This window comes from Mesoplodon bidens (genome assembly GCF_964165515.1).
Source record: "Mesoplodon bidens genome assembly, chromosome: 6".
NCBI classification, from domain to species: Eukaryota; Metazoa; Chordata; class Mammalia; order Artiodactyla; family Ziphiidae; genus Mesoplodon; species Mesoplodon bidens.
The window spans coordinates 52938138-52964173 of record NC_138162.1 but is presented as its reverse complement, the minus strand read 5'-3'; the positions used below and the strand labels follow the sequence as shown (position 1 = coordinate 52964173).

General features: G+C 39.6%; 1 protein-coding gene across 5 annotated transcripts in view; it reads right to left on the bottom strand.

Moving 5' to 3' along the window:
* LOC308619474 (uncharacterized protein) overlaps positions 1-25537 on the bottom strand; it is a 47898-nt gene extending 22361 nt beyond the window's left edge. For 4 of the 5 annotated variants that reach the window (XR_014016187.1, XR_014016188.1, XR_014016189.1 and 1 more), the window contains exons 1-5: positions 25317-25537; positions 18726-24838; positions 18211-18300; positions 15642-15849; positions 15056-15174 (exon numbers count right to left, since the gene is read on the bottom strand). Coding sequence is in view for 2 of the 5 variants with exons in the window: in XM_081238307.1 (XP_081094433.1) it covers positions 15056-15174; positions 15642-15849; positions 18211-18300; positions 18726-19883 (1575 nt within the window). In the remaining 3 variants the exon portion in view is untranslated. Of the gene's footprint in view, positions 1-13491; positions 13647-15055; positions 15175-15641; positions 15850-18210; positions 18301-18725; positions 24839-25316 lie in introns of those variants that run through there. The other variant, XM_081238308.1, reaches the window with a different exon arrangement.
* Between the last annotated feature and the right edge of the window lie 499 nt (positions 25538-26036).

Sequence of the window (26036 nt, the reverse complement as noted above, 5' to 3'; positions counted from 1 at the left end):
TGGAGGAGAAATGAAAACATTCCCAGATAAACTCTGAGGGAATTTGTCATTAGCAGATCTATCCTCCAAGAATTGCTAAAGGGATTCCTTAAGTCTGAGAAGGACACTAGATGGTAATTTGAATCCACATGAAGAAATAAAGAATACTGGTAAATGTAACTTCACAGGAAAATATATAAGAGAATAAATATGTATTTGTTTGTAATCTATTTCTTTTTCATCTATTTTAAGATAATAACATAAAGGAAGAATTATAAAATTGAATTACAGGTTTTATAATATATAATGATGTAATTTATATGACAGTAATGGTATAAAGGAGGGGTAGAAAGAAATATACTGGTGTAAATTTTTGAAAACTATTGAAATTAAGTTAGTTTTAGTTTGAACCAGATTGTCACAAATTAAGATGGTAATTGTAATCCTTACTATAAACATTAAGAAAATAATTCAAAAGATATAGTCAAAGAAATGACATGGGCATTTAAATGGTATACTAGAAAATATTTAACCCAAAACAAAGCAATACTTGTAGAGGAAATAAAAAGACACAAGACATAAAAGTCACATTGCAAAATGGATGATGTATAAATAAATCCTACTTTATTAGTTATGAGTCACTGCATTAAATGTAAATGGATTAAACACTCCATTTACATTTGGAAGAATGGGGGAAAATATGGGTCAACTGTATGCCGTCTACAAGACACACACTAAATTCAAAGACCAAATAGGTTGAAAGCAAAAGGAAGAAAAGAGAGATACTTTGTAAGCACTAATTAAAGATAGTTGGAGTGGTTGCACTAATGTCAGACAGTATAATCTTTAAAACAGAAGTTGTCACTAGAGACAAAGACATTTTATAATGATAAGAGTGTTAATCTATCAGAAAGACATAATGACTATAAACAAATATGCATCTTATACCAGAGCACCAAAATACACAGTGCAAAAATGGATAGAATAGGAGAAACAACAATTCAACAATCAGAAACTTCAATGCCACACTTTCAATAATGGATACAAGTCAGAATATCAAGAAAAAAATGGAACACTTCAACAAAACTATGAAGCGATTGTACCTAATAGACACCTATTGAATACGCCACACAACAAGAACAGAATACATATACTTTTCAAGTACACATGGAACATTTTCTAGGGCAGATCCCATGTTAGGTCATAAAACAATCCTCAATACATTTAAAAGGACTGGAGTCATACAAAGTATGTTCTCTGACCACAATGGTACTATATTATACATCAACGGCAGGATATTTTGGAAATTCATTAATATGTGAAAATTGAATTACACATTCCTAAATAATGAACAGGTCAAAGAAGTAGTATAAAAGGGAAACTTAGGGGAGAGAACTGCAAGATGGTGGAGGAGTAAGACGTGGAGATCACCTTCCTCCCCACAAATACATCAAAAATAGATCTATATGTGGAAGAACGCCTACAGAACAACTACTGAATCCTCATAGGGGACCTTAGACTTCCACAAAGGTGAGAAAATCCCCATGTAACTGGGTAGGGCAAAAGAAAAAAGAAAAAAAGAGACAATGAAATTGGGACAGGACCTGTCCCTCTGGAAGGGAGCTGTGAAGGATGAAAAGTTTCCACACACTAGGAAGCCCCCTCACTGGTGGAGACGGGACAGGGGAGCGTCAGAGCCTCAGAGGAGAGGGCAGCAACAGAGGTGTGGAGTGCCGAGCAGACAGATTACCACATGGAGGATCAGTGCTGACCAGCACTCACCAGCCTGAGACACCTGTCAGCTCACTTGCTGGGGAAGGTGGGAGCTGGGTGCTGAGGCTTGGGCTTCGGAGGTCAGACCCCTGGGAGGACTGGGGTTGGCTGCGTGAGGACAGCCTTGGGGGGCTAGTGCGCCACAGCTAGCTGGGAGGGAGTCTGGGAAAAAACCTAGGCCTGCCAGAGAGGCAGGATACCTTTGTTGTGTGCATGAGGAGAGGGGCAGCCCTGCCAGAAAAGCTTCTCTCTCTGTGTGCTCACAGATGGTAGGGCAATGCCTGCATGGGTGCGAGTGTGACCTGTGGCTGTTATCTCGGACCCCAGAGGCTGCTGCCACTGCCACCAAGGGTCCTGTGTGCAAGGCAGGTACCTGCCCACAACTTCCTAGCAGCCTGTGCAGCCTGCCACTGCTGAGGGTCCTGCGAACCAGGACCAACTTCCCTGGGAGAAAGCATGGCGTGCCTCCTTAGGCTCTTGCAACTTCACAACGGCCTCTGCCACTGCAGGCCCTCCCCGCACATCCCAATTATGACTGCTATATCCCTCTCCCCCCAGCCTGAGCAAGCAAGTGAGACCTAATCTATAGCTGCTGCTTTGCCCCCTCTTGCCTGGGCAGGCAACAGACGCCTGAGGGCAGCTACATGCAGAGGCGGGGCCAAAACCAAAGCTGAACTCCAGGGGCAGTGTGACCAAAAAAGAGAAAGGGAAGTATCCCCATGCAGCTCAGGAGCAGTGATCAAATCCCTGCAATCAGCTGGGTAAACCCTGCATCTGTAGAATACCTGAATAGACAATGAGTGTTCCCACAGTTGAGGCTGTGGACTTTGGGGGCAACTGTGGACTTTGGGGGCAAGTACACGCAGGACTAAGGTCAGGTCAGAGTCTGAGCTGGCCCCACAGTGCCCACAGCAGGTCCAGAGACCCACCTAGAGGTACCCGAGGGCTTCCTGCGGAAGCAGGAATTGGCTGTGGCTCACTGTGCGGCCAAGGACACTGACAATGAAGGCTACAGGAAAATATCACTACTTTTTTTTTTTTGGTTCTGTTGTTCTTTTTTTATTATTATCATTTTTTAAATTTTACTTTTAAATTTACTTTTCTTTTTATGCTTTTATTTTTAAAATATATTTTACTTAATTGTTTTTACCTAATTCTACTGTACTTTTATATTGTGCTTTTTCCTTGTGTTTGTTTTTTCCTTTCTTTTGCTTTGTTTTATTTTAACTGTATTTTATATTTTTCTATTTTTACTTTACCTCTCTGTCATTTTGTATTTTTTCCTTTTGTTTTCATCTTTCGTCTTTACATTTTGCTTTATCGTTTTTGTATTTCTTTTATGCTTTCAGTGCCTTTTTTCAGTTTGCATTCTGCACTTGATTTGTTTCTGCTTTTATGTTTTTGTTAGTTTTCAGTGTTTGTTTTGGCTTTGGATTTGTTTATTGGTTTGGTTCCTCTCTTCTTTGTTTTCTCTTTTTCTTCTTTTGTTTTTTTGTGAGTGCCTGTGTGTATGTTTCTTTGTGTGATTTTGTCTGTTTAGCTTTGCTTTTACCATTTGTCTTGGGGATTTGTCCGTTTGTTTGTTTGGGTTCTTTTCTGTTTTTTCTTTATGATTTTGTTTTTCTTCTTCCTATTCTTCCACACTGTGTGGCTTGCAGGGTCTTGGTGGTCCAGCAGGGGATCAGGCCAGAGCCTTGGGGGTGGGAGAGCTGAGTCCAGCATGTCAGACCACCAGAGAACTCCCAGCCCCTTGGAATATTAATCAGTGAGTGCTCTGCCAGAGGTCTCTGTCTCAACACAAAGACCCAGCTCCACCCAACGGCCAGCAAGCTCCAGTGCTGGATGCCTCACAGCAAACAACTAGCAAAACAGGAACACAACCCCACCCACTAGCAGACAGGCTAGGCTACCTAAAGTCATACTAAGCTCAAAGACACCGCAAAACACACCACCAGATGTGGCCCTGCCCATCAGAGGGACAAGATCCAGCTTCACCCACCAGAACATAGGCTCCAGTCCCCCCCACCAGGGAGCCTACACAAGCCACTGAACCAAACTCACCCACTAGGCACAGACAACAGAAGTAAGAGGAATTACGACCCTGCAGCCTGCAGAAAGGAGACCCCAAACACAGTAAGTTAAACAAAATGAGAAGACACAGAAATATGCAGCAGATGAAAGAGCAAGGTAAAAACCCACAAGACCAAACAAAGGAAGAGGAGATAGGCAGTCTACCAGAAAAAGAATTCAGAGTGAGGATAGTAAAGATGATCCAAAATATCGGAAATAGAATGGAGAAAATACAAGATATATTTAACAAGGACCTAGAAAAACTAAAGAACAAACAAGCAGTGATGAACAACACAATAACTGAAATTTAAAATAGTCTAGAAGGAATCAATAGCAGAATAACTGAGGCAGAAGAACAGATAAGTGACCTGGAAGACAGAATGGTGGAAATAACTCCTGCAGAGCAGAATAAAGAAAAAAGAATGAAAAGAATTGAGTAAAGTCTCAGAGACCTCTGGGACAACAGTGAATGCACCAACATTACAATTGTAGAGGTCCCAGAAGAAGAAGAGAAAAAGAAGGGGTCTGAGAAAATATTTGAAGAGATTAGAGTTGAAAACATCCCTAACATGGGAAAGGAAATAGTCAATCAAGTCCAGGAAGTGCAGAGAGTCCCATACAGGATAAACCCAAGGAGAGACACACTGAGACACATATTAATCAAACTATCAAAAATTAAATCCAAAGAAAAAATATTAAAAGCAGCAAGGGAAAAGCAACATATAACATGCAAGGGAATCCCCATAAGGTTAACAGCTGATTTTTCAGCAGAAACTCTGCAAGTAAGAGGGGAGTGGCATGATATACTTAAAGTGATGAAAGGGAAGAACCTACAACCAAGATTACTCTACTCAGCAAGGATCTCATTCAGATTTGAAGGAGAAATCAAAAGCTTTACAGACAAGCAAAAGCTAAGAGAATTCAGCACCACCAAACCAGCTCTACAACAAATGCTAAAGGAACTTCTCTAAGTGGGAAACACAAGAGAAGCAAAGGGCCTGCAAAAACAAACCCAAAACAATTAAGAAAATGGTAATAGGGACATACATATCAATAAATTACCTTAAATGTGAATGGATTAAATGCTCCAACCAAAAGACACAGGCTTGCTAAATGGGTACAAAAACAAGACCCATATATATGCTGTCTACAAGAGACCCACTTCAGACCTAGGGACACATACAGACTGAAAGTGAGGGGATGGAAAAAGATATTCCATTCAAATGGAAATCAAATGAAAGCTGGAGGAGCAATACTCATATCAGATAAACTAGACTTTAAAATAAAGAATGCTACTAGAGAAAAGTAAGGACACTACATAATGATCAAGGAATCAATCCAAGAAGAAGATATAACAATTATAAATATATATGCACCCAACATAGGAGCACCTCAATACATAAGGCAACTGTTAACAGCTATAAAAGAGGAAATCGACAGTAACATAATAATAGTGGGGGATTTTAACACCTCACTTACACCAATGGACAGATCGAAACAGAAAATTAATAAGGAAACACAAGCTTTAAATGACACAAGAGATCAGATAGATTTAATTGATATTTATAGGACATTCCATCTGAAAACAGAAGATTACACTTCCTTCTCAAGTGTGCATGGAACATTCTCCAGGATAGTTCACATCTTGGGTCACATATCAAGCCTCAGTAAATTTAAGAAAACTGAAATCATATCAAGCATCTTTTCTGACCACAATGCTATGAGATTAGAAATTAATTACAGGGAAAAAACGGTAAAAAACACAAACACATGGAGGCTAAACAATACGTTACTAAATAACCAAGAGATCACTGACGACATCAAAGAGGAAATCAAAAAATACCTAGAAACAAATGACAATCAAAACATGATGACCCAAAACCTATGGGATGGAGCAAAAGCAGTTCTAAGAGGGAAATGTATAGCAATACAATCTTACCTCAAGAAACAAGAAAAATCTCAAGTAAACAACCTAACCTTAAACCTAAAGCAATGAAAGAACCCAAAAAAAACCCCCAAAGTTAGCAGAAGGAAAGAAATCATAAAGATTGGATCAGAAAGAAATGAAGGAAAGAACAGCAAAGATCAAGAAAACTACAAGCTGGCTGGTTCTTTGAGAAGATAAACAAAATTGATAAACCATTAGCCAGACTCATCAGGAAAAAAAGGGAGAAGACTCAAATCAACAGAATTAGAAACGAAAAAGAAGAAGTAACAACTGACACTGCAGAAATACAAAGGATCATGAGAGAGACTACTACAAGCAACTCTATGCCAATAAAATGGACAAACTGGAAGAAATGGACAAATTCTTAGAAAAGTACAACCTTCTGAGACTAAACCCGGAAGAAATAGAAAATATGAACAGACTGATCACAAGCACTGAAATTGAAACTGTGATTAAAAATCTTCCAACAAACAAGCTCAGGGCCAGATGGTTTCACAGGTGAATTCCATCAAACATTTAAAGAGCTAACACCTATCCTTCTCAAACTCTTCCAAAATATAGCAGAGGGAGGAACGCTCCCAAACTCATTCTATGAGGCCACCATCGCCCTGATACCAAAACCAGACAATGATGTCACAAAAAAAGAAAATTACAGGGGCTTCCCTGGTGGTGCAGTGGTTGAGAGTCCGCCTGCAGGGGATGTGGGTTCGTGCCCCGGTCCGGGAGGATCCCACATGCCATGGAGCGGCTGGGCCCGTGAGCCATGGCCACTGAGCCTGCACGTGTGGAGCCTGTGCTCCGCAACGAGAGAGGCCACAACATTGAGAGGCCCGCGTACCGCACAAAAAAAATAAAGAAAAAAATAAAGAAAAGAAAATTACAGGCCAATATCACTGGTGAATATGGATGCAAAAATCCTCAACAAAATACCCGCAAACAGAATCCACAGAACACTAAAAGGATCATGCACCATGATCAAGTGGGGTTTATCCCAGGAATGCAAGGATTCTTCAATATATGCAAATCAATCAATGTGATACACCATATTAACAAACTGAAGAATAAAATCCATACGATCATCTCAATAGATGCAGAAAAAGCTTCTGACAAAATTCAACACCCATTTATGATAAAAACTCTCCAGAAAGTGTGCACAGAGGGAACCTACCTCAACATACTAAAGGCCATATATGACAAACCCACAGCCAACATCATTCTCAATGGTGGAAAACTGAAACCATTTTCTCTAAGATCAGGAAGAAGACAAGGATTTCCACTCTCACCATTATTCAACATAGTTTTGGAAGTTTTAGCCATGACCATCAGAGAAGAAAAAGAAATAAGAGGAATCCAAACTGGAAAAGAAGTAAAGCTGTTACTGTTTGCAGATTATGTGATACTACACATAGAAAATCCTAAAGGTGCCAGCAGAAAACTACTAGAGCTAATTGATGAATTGGTAAAGTAGCAGGATACAAAATTAATGCACAGAAATCTCTTGCATTCCTATACACTAACAATGGAAAATGAGAAAGAGAAATTAAGGAAACACTCCCAATTACCACTGCAACAAAAAGAATAAAATGCCTAGGAATAAACCTACCTAAGGTGCAAAAAACCTTTACTCAGAAAACTACAAGACAGTGATGAAAGAAATCAAAGACGATACAAACAGATGGAGATATATACCATGTTCTTGGATTAGAAGACTCCACATTGTGAAAATTACTATACTACCCAAAGCAATCTACAGATACAATGCAATTCCTATCAAACCACCAATGGCATTTTTCACAGAACTAGAACAAAAAATTTTACAATTTGTATGGAAACACAAAAGACCCCAAATAGCCAAAGCAATCTTGAGGGAAAAAAACGGAGCTGGAGGAATCAGGCTCCCTGACTTCAGGCTATACTACAAAGCTATAGTAGTCAAGACAATATGGTACTGGCACAAAAAACAGAAATATAGATCAATGGAACAGGATAGAAAGCCCAGATATAAACCCACGCACATATGGTCAACTTATCTTTGATAAAGGAGGCAAGACTATACAATGGAGAAAAGACAGTCTCTTCAATAAGTGGTGCTGAGAAAACTGGAGAGCTACATGTAAAAGAATGAAATTAGAACACTCCCTAACATCATACACAAAAATAAACTCAAAATGGATTAAAGACTTAAATGTAAGGCCAGACACTATAAAACTCTTAGAGGAAAACACAGGCAGAACACTCTATGACATAAATCACAGCAAGATCCTTTTTGACCCACCTCCTAGAGAAATGGAAATAAAAACAAAAATAAACAAATGGGATCTAATGAAACTTAAACGCTTTTGCACAGCAAAGGAAACCACAAACAAGAGAAAAGACAACCCTCAGAATGGGAGAAAATATTTGCAAATAAAGCAATGGACAAAGGATTAATCTCCAAAATATACAAGCAGCTCATGCAGCTCAATATCAGAAAAAAAACAACCCAATCCAAAAATGGGCAGAAGACCTAAATAGACATTTCTCCAAAGAAGACATACAGATTGCCAACAAACACATGAAAGAATGCTCAACATCACTAATCATTAGAGAAATGCAAATCAAAACTACAATGAGGTATCACCTCACACCAGTCAGAATGGCCATCATCAAAAAATCTAGAAACAATAAATGCTGGAGAGGGTGTGGAGGAAAGGGAACCCTCCTGCACTGTTGGTGGGAATAGAAATTGACACTGCCACTATGGAGATCAGTATGGTGATTCCTTAAAAAATTAAAAATAGAAGTACCATATGACCCAGCAATCCTACTACTGGGCATATACCCTGAGAGAACCATAATTCCAAAAGAGACATGTACCACAATGTTCACTGCAGCACTATTTACAATAGCCAGGACACGGAAACAACCTAAATGTCCATCAACAGACAAATGGATAAAGAAGATATGGCACATATATACAATGGGATATCACTCTGCCATATAAAAGAATGAAACTGAATTATTTGTAGTGAGGTGGATGGACCTAGACTCTGTCATACAGAGTGAAGTAAGTCAGAAAGAGAAAAACAAATACCATATGCTAACGCATATATATGGAATCTAGAAAAATGGTACTGATGAACCTAGTGGTAGGTTCTGAGAACAGACTTGAGGACACAGGGGTTATGGGAGGCTGGGATGTAGTGAGAGAGTATCACTGACATATATACACTACCAAATGTAAAACGGATGGCTGGTGGGAAGCTGCTGCATAGCACAGGGAGATCAGCTCGGTGCTTTGTCACCACCTAGCGGGGTTGGGTAGGGAGGGTGGGAGGGAGGCTCAAGAGGGAGGGGATATGGGGATATGTGTGTGCATATAGCTGATTCACTTTGTTGTACAGCAGAAACTAACACAACATTGTGAAGCAATTATACTCCAATAAAGATGTATAAAAAAATAAAAGGGAAACTTAAAAGTTCTTTGAGATGAATGAAAATGGAAACACAACATAATGAAACATATAGGATGCACCTAAAGTAGTGCTTAGAGTAAAATTAATATTGTAAATGGCTATATTAAAAAGATCTCAAATCAGTAAATTTGCCTTCCACCTTAAGCAACTAGAATTTTAATGGAAACTAAACCCAAAGAATGCAAAAGGAATCAAATAATAAAGAGTAGAGTGGAAATAAGTAAAATAAAGAATTAAAAATGAGATAATCATAAAAACTAAAAGTTCATTCTTTGAAAAAGATCAACCAAATAGATAAAACTTTAGCTAGATTGACCAAGAAAAAAGAGAGAACGCTCAAATTATTAAAATAAATGAGGGCTTTCCTGGTGGCACAGTGTTTAAGAATCCACCTGACAATGCAGGAGACATGGGTTCAAGCCCTGCTCTGGGAAGATCACAATACCGCAGAGCAACTAAGCCCATGTGCCACAACTAGTGAAGCCCGCATGCCCTAGAGCCTGTGCTCTGCAACAAGAGATGCCACCACAATGAGAAGCCTGTGCACCACAATGAAGAGTAGTCCCTGCTCACTGCAACTAGAGAAAGCCCACACACAGCAATGAAGACCCAATGCAGCCATAAATAAATAAATAAATAAATAAATAAATAATAAAATCAATATTGAAAGAAGACATCATTCTAGAACTTGCAGAAATAAAAAGAATTATAAAGGAATACTATGAACAACTATATGCCAATAAATCAGAACATTTAGAGGAGACAGAAGGGACACGTGCAAAAAACCCACAGTTACTATTGTACTTAATGAAGAAAGACTGTAAGTTTTTCTCCTAGAATGAGGAAAGAGATAAGCATGGCCCCTCTCATCACTTGTATTCAATATCATACTGGAGTTTATGCCTAGAGAAATTAGGCAAGAAAATGAAATAAAAGTACCCACATTGGAAAGGAAAAAATAAAACTTATTTATAGAAGCTATAAGCTTTTATAAAGAAACTTCCAAGGAGCTCAATAAAAATGATTAGAACTAATAAACAAATACAGCAAAGTTGCAAGATACAAGATCAGAAATCGTATTTTTACACACTTGTAATGAATAATTTGAAAATAAAATTACAAAAACAATTCCATTTACAATAGCATTAAAAAGATTAAAATACCTAGGAATAAGTTTAACAAAAGCAGTTCAAGACTTGTCCTCTGAAAAACTACAAAAACTGTTGAAAGGATTTAAAGATCTAAATAAATGTAAAGACATCCCATGTTCATGGCTCACAAGACTTAATATTGTTAAATGGTAATACTCCACAAATTGATCTACTGATTCAGAACAATCTCTACCAAAATCCTAACTCGATATTTTTGCAGAAAATACAAGCTGATCCTAAAAGTTATATGGATATGCCAGGGACCAAAACGTTCTTGAAAAAGAACAACAAATTTTAAGAACTCACACTTCTAATTTCAATACTTACTACAAAGCTACAGTAATTCAGACTGTGTAGTACTGGCATGAGGACAGAAATAGAAATCAAAGCAAGAGAACCAGAGCTCAGAATTTATGGTCAGTTACTCTTATATTTACAACTGATTTCTGACAAAAGTGACACAAAAATTAAATAAGGAAAAATAGTCTTTTCAACAAATGGTGGTATAACTGGTTTATCCACATTCAAAAGAATGAAGTTGGACCCCCTACCTCAAACATTATGCAAAACTAAACTCAAAACAGATCATACACCTAAGTGTAAAAACTAAAACTTTCAATCTCTTAGGAAAAAAAAAAAGAAAGAACTTTGTGACTTAGTGTTCTTACATATGATACCAAAAGCACAAGGAACAGAAGAAAAATAAATTGGAACGCATCACGGTGAAAAACTTTGTGCTGCAACTGATACCATCAAGAAAGTGAGAAGACAACCCACAGAAAAGAAGAAATATTTGACAATGTTTTATCTAAGAGACTTGTATCCAGAATACATAAACAACTCTTATAACTCAACAGTAAGAAAACAAATAACCCAAAATATGGGCAAAGGATTTGAATAGACATTTCTTCAGGAAGATATACAAATGGCCAACAGGTACATGAAAGTATGTTTAACATCATTATTTGGTAGGGAAATGCAAATCAAAACTACAAATGAGCTACCACTTCATACCCACTAGGATGGCTAGAAAGAAGACAGACAATAACAAGTGTCGGCAAGGATGTGGAGAAACCAGAACCCCTGTATGTTGTTGGTGGGAATGGAGTGGTATAGTCACTTTGGAAAACAGTTTGTTAGTTCCACAAAAAGCTAAATGTAGAACTAGCATATAACCCAGTCATTTTACTCCTAGAAATATGCTTAAGGGTAATGTAACTATTTGTCCACACAAAAACTTGTACACAAATACAAATAAACATTCTGTACAAATGTTTGTTATTCATAATAGCCCCAAATGGAAATAATCCAAATGTCCATCAACTAATGAATGGAGAAATAAAATGTGTATATCCATAAAACAGAATATTACTCAGCAATGACACATGCTATAGCGTGGATGACCCTTGACAACATTATGCTAAGGGAAAACATTACGTCAGTCACAAAAGAACCACATATCATATGATTCCATTTTCATGAAATGTCTAGAATAGGCAAATCAATAGAAATAGAGAGTAAATTAGTAGTTTCCTAGGGCTGGGAGATATGGAGGAGTGGGGGAATGGCAGATGAAGGGTAAAGGGTGTCTTTTGGGGGCGACGGAAATGTAGTTAAATTAAATGTGGCAGTGATCGCACAACCCTGTGAATATACTAAAGTTACTGAACTATATATGTTAAATGGATGAATTGTAGGGTATGTGAATCATATCTCAACAAAGCTGTTAATAAAAAGAATTCTTAAATTGATCTTTCCTCACTCCTAATGCATGAATCTCCTGTTGTGATGACAATTTAGCTTCTATCCCAAACACTTTTAGCAACTGGCAGCTCACTGTTTTGTGAATCTGTTTTATGGACAGCATATCAGTTACAAAGGTCTTTTTCATGTTGATCTGAAATGTGCCTCTTGTTTCATCCAGCCATAGTCTTTTAAAATAACCTCCAGAGCCATCTGAATTCACCTCAATCAGAGGAGGGGCAGCACAAAGCCCAAATCGAGTGCTCAGACATGTGTTTGTCTGACAGTGTGTTAAGTAGAGATTTTAAGATAAAAATTATTCGAAGATTAGAAATCTGTACATTTCTAACTTGAATTTCCAAACTGCAATAATCAGATGGAGCCGAGAGGTATCTGCCCACCTTTAGATGGGACTTATTCTACCTAGTAAGTCACCATCCTCACCACTCCACATTGGATTTTGAAAATATGCATGGGGTGAGAGCTACAGCTATTGCCACTGATTTGAAAGGTTTCAATTTGGGAAAAAGGTTTTGAGTAGGAACTGCAAATACAGGTGCTGCCAAGAAACCAGGCATGGCTTAGAAATGAGTGTAGCAGGTGTGCCTAATAGGGAGTGGTGGGGACTGTGGCTCACTAGACAGCACATAAAGGGGGAGACACAACTCAGATTAATAAACTACTTGCTTTGATATGAAATCGCAGGACTGACTAAGACAGTTTTACCACTAAAAGTAACCAGGGGCTTCCCTGGTGGCACAGTGGTTAAGAATCCGCCTGCCAATGCAGGGGACATGGGTTCGATTCCTGGGCTGGGAAGATCCCACATGTTGCAGAGCAACTAAGCCCGTGCGCCACAACTATGGAGCCTGTGCTCTAGAGTTCATGAGCCACAACTACTGAGCCCATGTGCCACAACTACTGAAGCCTGTGCACCTAGAGCCCGTGCTCCACAACAAGAGAAGCCACCACAATGAGAAGCCTGCACACCGCAATGAAGAGTAGCCCCCACTCGCTGCAACTAGAGAAAGCCCGCGCATAGCAACAAAGACCCAATGCAACCAAAAATAAATAATAAATTAATTTTTAAAAAAACCTGATGAATCTCCAACATAAAGAGTTTAATTATTTTTTTAAAAAAGAAAAGTAACCAGAGTACTTTTTACAAATTATCAAGACCAGAAAAGTCATTCAAGAGGGAGGAAAAATCTAGGTCTACAGCCTGGCTTCAAAAAAGTACTGGAGAGAAACTGAATAAAGTTGTTTGCTAGTTGTGCCTCATGAGTTCTTTAGTCAAAGTAATAGTTACTGAGTGTGTGTGTGTGTGTGTGTGTGTTTTCAGATAAATTACATTATTTAGTACTGACCTTGTTAAAAGCCTCATCCTCTGTTTTATAAACTCTCAAATACTTCTCAAAAAAGAGGTTGACATACGTTGTCTTACTTCATCAGGTACTTTGGACGAGGATTCTGATGCTCCTACAGCCCTCTTCTGATGAGCCACTTTATGTTTCAACATCTTGTTAACTACAAAATTGATTAGAGAAAAGAAGAATACATGTGTGTTCTGTTTAACATTCCTACTATGTGTATGAAAGTATAACTATCTTAGGTAAGTTTTATATCCAGAATTAAATTTAAAAATAATTTCATTTTAAATTCATCAGAAGTAGAATAAATGCAAGGCATAAATTATCTACACTCACAAAAGGGAGACGTGGGACAGCTGCCTGTATGTCCACCATTATTAAGGCTGATCTGATTACTCATCTAATCCCTTTGCTGTTTCCACATCCAGATTCTTAGAACCATGGTTTGGTCCTCTGATCAGCGTACAGGAAGGTGTGAAGTTTACTATTCTTTTTTTAAAAAATAAATTTATTTATTTATTTATTTTTGGCTGCATTGGGTCTTCGTTGCTGCACGAGGGCTTTCTCTAGTTGCGGCAAGCGGGGGCTACTCTTTGTCGTGGTGCGCAGGCTTCTGATTGCTGTGGCTTCTCTTGTTGTGGAACACGGGCTCTAGGCACGCGGGCTCAGTAGTTGTGGCGCACAGACCTAGTTGCTCCACAGCATGTGGGATCTTCCCGAACTAGGGCTCGAACCCGTGTCCCCTGCATTGGCAGGCGGATTCTTAACCACTGCACCACCAGGGAAGTCCCAGCTTACTATTCTTAAAACAAATATATGTCCCAATGCCTTTCAGTTACCTTTTCATTGAGAAAAATGTTTGGACTTAAATTTATGACAATCTTTGCATATTCAATATTAAAACGATCCCAGCTAGAAACAAGGTGAGCATTCCTTTCGACAGACTTAAAAAGACTAAGAATTCTAGGATGAGTTAATCTACCTCACTTTTAGGAGGGACAAAGCCTTAAAACTGACCGGTAGTTTTCTGCTAAAGAATATTTGGTAAAAAGAAAAAAAAAAAACACATCATTGCCACAAGTAGGGGAAAATTGACTAAAGAGGAAAGGTTGTACTATCATATTACTAGTGGGCATTATTTTCTAAAGGTCTGTCTCTCTGTCTCCCTGTCTCTCTCACATATGTACACATATACACCCCTCACTGGATGTGGCCTGAAAGGCATATTCCAATGTAAAACTTTTCTCTGAAAAACTCTGAGGCAGCTTAAATTAATCATAGCTACAGATATTTTAGGTCTGAAAAAATGCCTAATGTTTCCAAGGATAGGAAAACCAAATTAACCAAAAGTGACGCACAGGCACACATCCCATGAAAATATGAAAATAACTATATCTAAGGGTAACCAAAAAAGGTTGAAATTTCTCTTCAATAGGTTTGGCATTTATCTGAATTAGGGGTCTTCAGAGAGAAGAATATACCCACTCTCCAAGGGGCTCTATATATGGGTAGGATATGATGGTAATTAGAAATAAAATTATTATCTTCAGACTTAGTTTATAGTACCTTTACAGGAAAAGAAGCAATACTTTTCACAGGAATGTGTGATCTGTTTGGCTTTGCAGTTGGATTTTCCTTTGAAAGAACTACATCCACATGAAGGCTGTCTGATGTACATGAATTTTCTAAGAAGTTTAAAATGAACGAGAGAAAAAGGAGAAGGTAAATTTTAATGTCATTGGTCTCAGATGATGAGTTTATTTCAATCATCAACTCAAAATTCCACAATGCTTCATTTATAGGCTTGATCTATATATATACATATATATTTTTTTCTGGAAGAAAACAAAATGCTAACACAAAAGGGTCCCAATAACCAACTCCAGTATAACCTAGAACAAATTTAAATAATTTATAAAGCAACTTGCTCCATGTAAGAATGCATGCAAAATACTACCATTTATTGCCTAGCATATAGAGATAAACAATATAAATGATTTAGATATCATGCTAATCGTATTATTTCATGTAAAGCTCTAGGTGATTGACTTAACTATAATTGGGAATATATGGACTTCATAAGAAACATTTTTTAAATAAGGTAAAACCACATTTATTAAATAAGTGACTTAAAAAAGAGATTTTCTCATACCTCCTGAGGCTTTCCTTTGGGTCTGAGAGGCTGGACATGCAAATGTTTTTTTTTTCTGTTCTGAAGTGGCAGCAACAAAAGCCTGCCCACCCTTAATGGCAGCCATTATCTGCACTGCCTGTTGCTGGGCCTGAAGGATTCCAGTGTGACTAATTAATGGTGGAACCGGTCCCCTGGATGGGCTAGTGATCTCTTTACTGGTTGGAACCTATAGAGCATCAACATAAAACAAAAAAATCCTGATTTTAAAAATGGATAAGATGGATAATTTCACTTTCCTTTCGCACAAAAGCTCTTTGGAATTGACTCCATTCACAATACTACATGTAGTCCGATACACACATAATTGGAATATTCCCAGAAATAAACTGAAATAATAAAACTGAACAACAATTTAAGCATATGATTTGAGACATTTTTTCTTGAAATAAGAGAGAAAATTAAATCTTATAAGATAATGACACTTTGTATGCAGGTAGAAGTGGTAATAAGACATATCCTACTGAAGTTATTGAAATTCAAAGTTAAGAAAAGAATCCATTAGGTAACCTGGCAGACGTATCAGGTGACCCATACAGGGAGAAATAGCAGGCTAGCATCAGACTTCTCCACAGCAACATTCATTATGAGAAAAGAAGGGAACATATGAAAAAATGTTCAGCTTCACTAGTAACCAAAGAAATGTAATATAAACTAAGGAAATAAAATTTCACTCTGATTTACAGGTTTAAAAAATGATAATACCCATTTTTTGTAAGGTTTGTGGGAAGGGAACCCTGGAACACTGTGTAGGACTGTAAATTGTCACAACCCTTCTAGAAGGCAATATGGTAACATATATATATATATATATTTTGCTGTACGTGGGCCTCTCACTGTTGTGGCCTCTCCCGTTGTGGAGCACAGGCTCCAGACGCGCAGGCTCAGTGGCCATGGCTCACGGGCCCAGCTGCTCCGCGGCATGTGGGATCTTCCCCGACCGGGGCACGAACCCGTGTCCCCTGCATCGGCAGGCGGACTGTCAACCACTGCACCACCAGGGAAGGCCGGTAACATATTTTTAAAATCATAAAAATCTTTATCTTCTTTTGCCCAGTTACTTCTTTTTGTGAGAATGTATTCTTTAAAAATTGCTGATGAAACCGACAATCATTTAAATGTAAGAATTTGGGGGGACGTTATATAGCACAGTAATGTGAAAACTAACCACCACATCACTTGCAATTAAAGAGAAACAAGGTTAGCCTCCTAAAAACTTTTTTCATAAGAGAGAAGGGGAGAGAAACTAGTTTAGTAAATATCTATAATATCTGACCCCGGGATGTGCAGGTATTCACTATCTCCATTTCACGGATATGGAAAATGAAACAGAGAAATTAAGTAATTTGCTCAAGGACGTTCAACTATTCTGTTAAGAACTGGAATTCAGGGTCTTAATTGCGACTTGGAAGCATAAAGCCTTTTTATGCCATGCAGAAGATTCTGCTGTCAGTATGTACCAAGTAAAAATAATACAGAGACTAGAGCAGAGAAATAAAGTTTGTGTTAAATAGCACTTTTTAACACAAAAGTGTTAAAGGAATAATACTTGCTGCAGTGTTTGTACAGTTCCTTTACATGTCATAAAAGAACTTCAGCATTTATAATATAAATTTACAAGAGGTTCAAATTGCTTTGCAAAACTACAGTCAATTCCCCTTACTTACGCTAGTTAAGTTCTATAGAGTCCCGCAAACAATGAATTAGAAAATACTGAACCATTACTCCTAGGTGCAGGTGAGTATCTGGTCACAGCAGTTTCATCAACCAATGAATACATAACCTTGTTATATGCGTGTTTCTGTTTAAAGATACTTCATTTAGTATATAATGCTGATTCATCAACGCTGAATTTGTGGTCAACAGCACTAATAACTCGTGCCTGAACAAAGTTGTTTAACACACATTTTCTCTGTAAGGCACAGCACAGCCTTCTTGCGCCAAGGAACACTAGACAGCACTATACTTGGGGACCATTTTAAATAACAAAATCACCAACAAAACACACAAAAATGCAGAAAACATGGCACCAGACAGACTCAGGTAAGGACCTTGGTTAACAGTATGACAGCTGAACAAGAAGTCAGTGTTGCCTTGTTCAACCTTAGTTGGGAACGTGCATGTCAGGCGATTCAATTCAATTTTTTGGCCACTGCGCCTGTGTACAGAGGACCACAGAAGCATGAGTCTTGATTTTAAAGTTACAAATTAATTTTACTGAAGAGGCAAATTTGCAAATACAGAATCTGAAAATAATAAGGATTGACCATTTTAATTTATAGTTAAAAGGTTATACAAAAACAACATACCTTCTTTTAATGAAAACGTTAGATAAAATGAAGGTTTCAGAAAATGCTTACAAGTAGGCAATAAATTTATTGACTGCCCACTTGTGCCCCCTAGTGGATAATAGGATAACAAGTACTGGAATATACTTAAAGCTTGAAATGACAAGGTAGGTACTTCATAACCTGCTGAGAGAGACAGGGAGGGTGGGAAGTGCGATAGAAAGAGAAACAAAATGACTCACATCAAACTTGGCAGTGTGCGCAATTCTCCTTTTTGGTCCAGAAACGTTTTGGTAATACTGCATATCTAATTCCATTTGCTTTCCTGAAGGCTAATGGGAAAAAGATAAGACATCCAATTTCAGTGTAGTAAAAGCAAAGTTATGTTTCCCGAACAGCCACAGGAATCCAAGCTACAAAATACTAGGCAAATTATTAAAAAATAATTCAGAAAAAATAATTTAATTTGGATAATCTGACATGCATAGATTCCTATAAAAGATACCTCTAATTTGGGAAATCAACTATAAGTTACTGTACCTAATACCAGGGTCTCTGGAAAACGTCAAGTCTGCAAGACATGATGGCTGGCCAATTACCAAGGTTTTGCCTTATTTTAATACATTATTAATCATAAGTATTAGAAATATATATAATAGATGTTATATATATTCTATAGGGTTTAGAATATAGAGCATATATATTTAAGGGAAACTCCTTTAGATTTAGGAAAAGGATTTTTAAAAAAGTGACCAACCTGCTTAGCAGTCTCTCCCTTATGAGCTTTGCTTCGTGTGAACTTACTGAAAATTCGAAGACATTCCTTCACAGTGTCATCAGAATCAGAAGGAGTGTCATCTTCAGTACATTCCTTATCAAAATCAAATTCAACTAATCTGTTGTCTTCAAAAGTAGTGAAGTCTTGACTGTCGTCTTGTACTCTCAGAACTTTGTCTTTCACATGATCGTCTGAATAACAGAACCGGAGGTGGCTTGGTGAATATTGCCATTCAGTTTCTTCTTTTTGAGTATCATCAATTGTTTTTACACGTCTTCTGCTCTTTGGGTAACTTTCATTATGACTTTCCTTCTGTATTTCTTTGTCACTGAGAGGTGCACAAGTTATACTTTCTCCTGAAATACAGACATGCTTTTCCTCACCATCGAAGCTTTCCATCTTAGAAATGTGGTTTTTAACACCACGTAAGTTTATGTTAGTTTTAGTATCTAGTGAGGTTTTCATGTGTGATTTTGGTGGTTCTAACTTGTTACTGTCATCATCTGTTTGTGTGGTTAGTTGCGTTTCATCTATCTTCTCCTCTTCCATACCACTGATCTGAAGATTTCTCTCCTCCGGGGGCAATACTTGTATCTTTTCATCCATATTCTGATATTTAAAGCCTCTAAATGGCTTAGATTTCTTAGAAGTAGGAATGATTGGAGGTACATCCATAACAAGGTCATCTTCATCAGAATCTTGAAGATTTATTTTAATTCGTATTGGTGAAACATAAGGTCTTTGGCTCTCCAGGGACTTGTGGCAATTTCCACCCACAGATTTCTTCCAGAAGTGCTGCCTGTCAGTCTTACCCTGCTTTGCTTTAGATGCCCCAAGCAGCCCTGCAGAATAATTGAGCAAGGGATCATACTCAAGGTCAGTTGCTGGACATCTGTGGTCCATCACGTACTTTCTAGGCTGACTCTCTTTGCTCTTTGACGGTTCATTCCACTGTTCTTTTGGGAGCAGACTAGTTTCAGGAGAACCTTGTCTCACTTTTGTGTCACTCAAGGAGGCCGCGGGGCTTTGCGATAGCTCTTCAAGCGCTAAAGTAAACCTGGAGACCCTCTTCCCCTTTTCTGCAACCTCAGCCTTGACTGACTCGATTTCTTTGTTGATTCTTTCCAATTCTTCCATAGTTGTGCCTAGTGTTGTTAATGGAAGATGGGTTTATCTTTAAACATCACTTAAGATGAAATGTGGACTCCAGAATATCCTGGACAATGAGTTTCCTATCCCAAGGACATTAACTTTTCCAAACCCAGCCTTAAATGCAGGGAATTGTTGACTAACAGGTCAGTTCCTGGAATGAGAATGTCAACAGCTATCACTGATTAAGTCTTTCAAATGTCTAGCTCATTCCCACGACTGATTAAAGTACATTCGTGTCTTATTACTAGAGTAACTATACATCTGTGGGATAGGCCACGTGTATACATATTGAACTGTGTCAAACATGACATGGTTTGGATATACACTATTCACCTTATTATTTACCAAGCAGTGACAATTTGGTAATAGTTCAAATAGCCAAATGCCTCTTACACAGAACTGTACATAGACTCACACACCAATATATCTCCTCTGTCACAAGAAAGTTTTTTTAAAACATTAGTCTTTTCTTAATTTAGTGGTTCTTAACATTCTAAGGTCCCTGATATTCTACAGAATGCCTCAAACACCAAGTTAAGCAAAACACACCCTTCCACAACCAACCATTAAAAAAACCTTAAAAAAAATCAAAAAAATAAAACTCCAGACCAGTTGGATCCACACTCCTGAGGAAACCCAGGACAGCGACAAGAGATCAGGCTGCTTAGTCATGGCTCTTCACAATACCTGGCAGCTCCTTCCTGACTTTTTACTAAGGAAATCTCCACCTCTTCCTTCTTTCCAAGATATACTTTCCTATGGCAATGATGGGATAATTTACATACTTCTCTCTTCTCCCCAACAAGAAATTTCAGATATGAGATGTCGTCCAAATTATACTCGTTAAAACTCTGAATTTATTGTAGATAACCTACGTGTTTTGATAACACACATGTGCTTCCTCTTTACACAATGAGCTTTCTCCTGGCTCACTCGCTTTTCAATTTATCATTTGTTTTCTATTAAGAAATCAACTCTATTGAAATCCAAAACAACGTGTGTAACAAAGGTGTAGGACATTTTGATGGAGAAGGAAAAAGGTGAAGAGCAGGCACAAGAATGAGAACTATCCTATGTTCCAAACATAAACAAATGGATCTAATTTCTTTTTAAATAAACTTGGAAAGGGGAGTAAACTCTGGGTAACCAGCTAGAACTGCATTTTGGCATAAGCCGGGTTTTATCTGGTTGCCATGATTCAGGAAAGGCTATTTAAGCAGTGCGTTGGGGTGCTACTGAAAAAACAAAACAAACAAACAAAAAACTGTACTTTACCTCCATGTCCGAAGTTTAAAATTTCTTTGCTGCATCAGAAGCTGGATTTGGAGGGCAAATTTTGAAGTCTGAGGCACACTTATAACCTTCGCTCAGGCTACAGGTGATTGGAAACAGCTCCTCCTGACTTGTAAATCCTCTTCGCCACAACCGGGGTCCCACCCCACCCATCACCTTTCCCCAGAGCACAGGAAGCTCCTTAGAGTAATACCATACTGGGATGGGTGACAGGAAGCGATGATAAAACCACACAAGACCACGCACGTGCATCTTACTGTGCATGCCTTTCTAGGATCCCGCGTTCCCAAGAGCTGGCATCACCTGTCCGCACACGCCGGCCCACAGCACACTCCTCGCCCTGCCTCCCTGGCCACGTGACTTTGGCCCCGCCCCACTCTCCCCCTCCGGAGCCTTGGGGGCGGGGTGGCCACCCACGTAGAGCCGGCCTGGAAGCTGAGCTCTCTCAGCTCTCTCAGCTTCTCAGTACTGGGGCGGAGATTCTCTGCGGATGACCAGCCTAAGCCAACCATCTTCCCGAATGTCTCTTGGACGCCCCCGCTCCACGGTTTCAGAAACTGTGTGACCACCCAAAAGGCTCTCGAAGAACGTCCTCAAACAGGATCTTGCATAGCACCCTCACTGCTCAGTATATGTCGAACACACTTGACGTGGGAGGGGTGAAGTAAGAGGGAGTAAGGACTAGCCCTTAAGGCTCCTGAACCTGGCTGTGCGATGCTGGGAAGATTTACTCTTGCAAACTCTTAACAACTTGGTTCCTCGTTCGAAGGCAAGTGCTTGTTTTCCTCTTGCCCATAATAGCCACTCTATAGGAATTGCCCTTAAGTAGGTAGGTGGGAGTAAACAGCCCTTTTTGAGGGCTGGGGAAGAGACAGATTATGGGCATCAGAGAAGGGAAATGCAAGGGTGTTTCGGAATGGGGGGAAACAAGTTAAAAAGGAACTGGTTTTATTTTGTCCTTTAAGAGGAAACAAACACATCAGAGGTCCAGACAACCTGTTTAGGAAATCCAGGTTTAGTCATGGCATGGAGGGTCAGCAGGGGACAAATGAAAAGACACTCCCCCTCCCAATACACACACACACCAGCCTGGGATGTAGGACCCTCTCCTCACTTCTAGACTACCTGACATTCTTCATGCCCCGCCCCCAATACCATGACTGCACTTTACAATGTTACCTACAATGGTATCTGCAAGTTATGCTGAGGATGAGAAACCAATTAAATATATATATATATATATATATAGTTAACATCTCTTTTGGCCCTTTTAGGCATAGTAAAGCCATATTGAGTAACTTTCTCAAGGTACAGTACATTAGTCCTGGAGACAAAAGCAACCCTTACACCTCTTTCCAATCAAGAAAATTCGTGGTCCCTTCCAAGGGTGGGTGGAGTAAAAAGGTGGGAACGGTTGGTAGCCAACACCTCCCCAAGCCCACCTGACATTCTTCCCACAAGCCTTTTCTCACCCATGGATTCAACATGGCTCCGCTGCACTCCGAGCACCTCCAAGCTGCTGCAACGAGCTGCCTAACTCAGTTCCCACCGCGTTTCCCGGTGCCTGAACTGGCAGCACAAACGCTGGCACCGGCCCCGGGGGCTGTCAAAAGGGCATGGAAAATGGCAGAAGTAACCCACGGAGGGCAGCATGGGCTACTGCTCAAGGCCACCTCCTCTGGCTTCGAAAATTGTGTGCACTGATGGGAAAAGCAGGCAGAGCTTAACACACACCCTACTACCTCTTCTCCAGCCAGGGTACCGCCTTATATAGTCCGTTGCTACTCGAAGGCGGGGCTTCGTAGCTTTCCCAGCCAATGGAGAGCTTGGGGCTGGCGTCAGGGGAGAATATAACGAGGGAGGGAATGACCCAGAGAATGCATGGTAGGGCTGCGTCAGGTGAGTGTAGTGTGTGTCTGTCCTCCATGGGGAAGAAGGTTCATAAAGACCTAACCTACAGGTAAGGAAAACAATTTCCCCAGAGATGAAAGGACCCTTGGATTAAGGAATCTCCTGCCTTGTGGATGCCTACCTTGCTCCTAAACAACATCCTTTGACTTATAGTAAGTTTGGCTATTAACCTTCATGGATCATGGAGAGAACCTCAGCTGTGAAGCACATCTAAACTTTGCTTCTCTCTAGCAGGTGATCTTAGGCAAGGTATCTGACTTACCCGAGTTCTCCTTTCTTGATCTGTAAAATAAACTTGCCTTTCATAGGGTAGTAGAATTCAGTGTGCTGTAATGTACCAAAGTGCCTAGCATAAAGTAGGTGAGAATTGAGGAGGACAAGTTCTTCCCCTTCCCATCATCAACACATATCCACAAAGGACCTGGTACATGTCCCTAAAATCCTTCCAGTTGAAACTGATTCCTAAAAGGGAAACAGTTCCCTATTCCATTGTTCTTCTTTGTAAACTGAAATACTCCTAGGATAGATAGGTTCATAAGTCACTGATAACTTCAATTAGTCTTTGAGATGTTTGCTTTTCTTCCAGTAGCACATACAGAGCCTGGGTGCTGGGGGGAAGAGAGAAGGAAGGGTCCTCCAGCTCTAAAAGATTCAGGGTCCATGGATCCCCCTCTAGGAAATTACATGCTGGGATCCCTCCTTCCTTTCTTTTCTTCTGAAAAACAATGTTATCTCAAATGGTTATGGATACTTTAGAAGGTCCTAAATCTTACTGTCCTATGAGAGGACCCTGATGACTTGGAAACAATTGAAGAATGCTAAGAGTCTCTAGTGCTAGTTTTGTCTCTTGATACGGCACACCTGTTTTGCCAGTAAAACATGAACAGGTGTGTTTTTCTTGCTTTGGTGGTGGGGAGGGGCGTAGTTAGTAGTGATTACCCTGAAAGTCCTCAAAATGCCCCCAAGTAAGGTAAAAAACTAAATGTTCTCATTTTAAAAAGAACCAGCCTAGAATGAATACTTTCCTTAAGTCACTTTCCAGGATTATTTTTACTTGATGAAGTTTTCCACACCTTAAGTTATTTCCTTCTATTTTTTTCCATTGAATGGTTTTTATAGCTGAGAGATTTTTTAATCGAATATGCCCTCCTTTTTTTTTTTTTTTTTGCGTTACGCGGGCCTCACTTTTGTGGCCTCTCCCGTTGCGGAGCTCCGGAAGCGCAGGCTCAGCGGCCATGGCTCACGGGCCCAGCCGCTCTGCGGCATGTGGGATCTTCCTGGACCGGGGCACGAACCCGTGTCCCCTGCATCGGCAGGCGGACTCTCAACCACTACGCCACCAGGGAAGCCCTGCCCTCCTTTTAAAACACCAGAAAATTTAAAGGTCTCAACAGAGTTTCCAAATCATAACATGAGTGGCACCAACATATTTTTTATGACAAAAAAAATTAAAGTTGTCTATTCATCAGTGGGTTTGTCTTTGTTCCTCACTCTGAATTAAGTCTGACTCATCATTCATGCCTGTCTCATCTGAGCCTGTGGAAACCACGTCCGTTGTCCTAGATTTTGACCTTGTGTCTGATTTCCTTAATTCTGAAGAAGTGGTGCCCCAAAATGTGCTGCTGTCAGTACTCTTAGAAAAAGATGTGTTGATACGCCTTCTCATGGATCAGTTATAAAGAGGTTCCTGCTCTGGGTCGACAGAGTCTTCACCAGACTGAAGAGCTTTTTTACATCTGAAAAAAAAAACATACATCAAAAATTGTTTTTAATTGTGTACGTTTGCAGCTTGGCTTAGAAAAGCATCTTAAAGTGATATATGAATTCTGTCCAATATATTAGCTATTTATTATAACACTATATAAAAATGAATGAAAAATGTTAGACCCTACACAGATGTGCTGTTTAGAACAGAGGTCATAGCCCTTTTGTTTCAAGGCTATTAAAAAAGAATGCATTTCTAGATTCTCTATACCCTTTCCAATTGACTAGGGTTGTTACTATCTCTAGATGACTATTTAAAATATTGGGAAAAAGTCCAAGTGGGATATTCCCTGAGAGACAGCCCCATGCTCCTTTCCAAATAGGGGAAATGGAGCCAAAATGAATACCTTATAAACTTGGGAGTCACGTTTGCCTAGCACTCGACTAAAGAGAGCAGAGTGGGTGTTTCCTCTCACGTGTTTTAAAGACTCCAGAGGTCTGTAGACTTACTTCTTTATCTTCACTTTGTACAGCACGGTACAACTGACTGCCAAGAGGATGGCAAAAAGGAAGAGGCTCGTCAACGAGATGCCCAGAATTAACCTTAATTTGGCTTTCTTAACTTCTGCCAGGTTGTCTTTATCTGTAGCATTCACATCAGAGTCTGAGAGAAAAGAAAGAAAATGCAATGGGAAAGAGTGACTCTGCTCAGCATGTTTTCCTGGAGGAATAAGGATCGCAAAGCAACTGAAGAGAAGCCTTCACCACCCGCAGTCTTCACAGAGTTCTCCCCACTACCCTCATGCAATGCAAAGGAGAAGGCTATAGGCCACTCCCTACAGCCAAGTACTCTTAACTTTTTTACCTTTCCCCTTCACAGCAATCATGGGGGAGCTGTCCTTTGCTCCATTTTCCAGGATCACAGAAGTTTATGGATTTGCCCTTGGTACATAGCTAATAAGTGGCAAAATTTGGTATCAAACCCAGGTTACCAGATGTTAAAATATGTATCAGACTTCCTCCCTGAATAATAATAATAATAATAACAATTCAAGACTGAAGAGATTACTATTAAAAATGTGATGGGGCCTCCCTGGTGGCGCAGTGGTTGAGAGTCCGCCTGCCGATGCAGGGTATACGGGTTCGTGCCCCGGTCCGGGAGGATCCCATATGCCGCGGAGCGGCTGGGCCCGTGAGCCATGGCCGCTGAGCCTGCGCATCCGGAGCCTG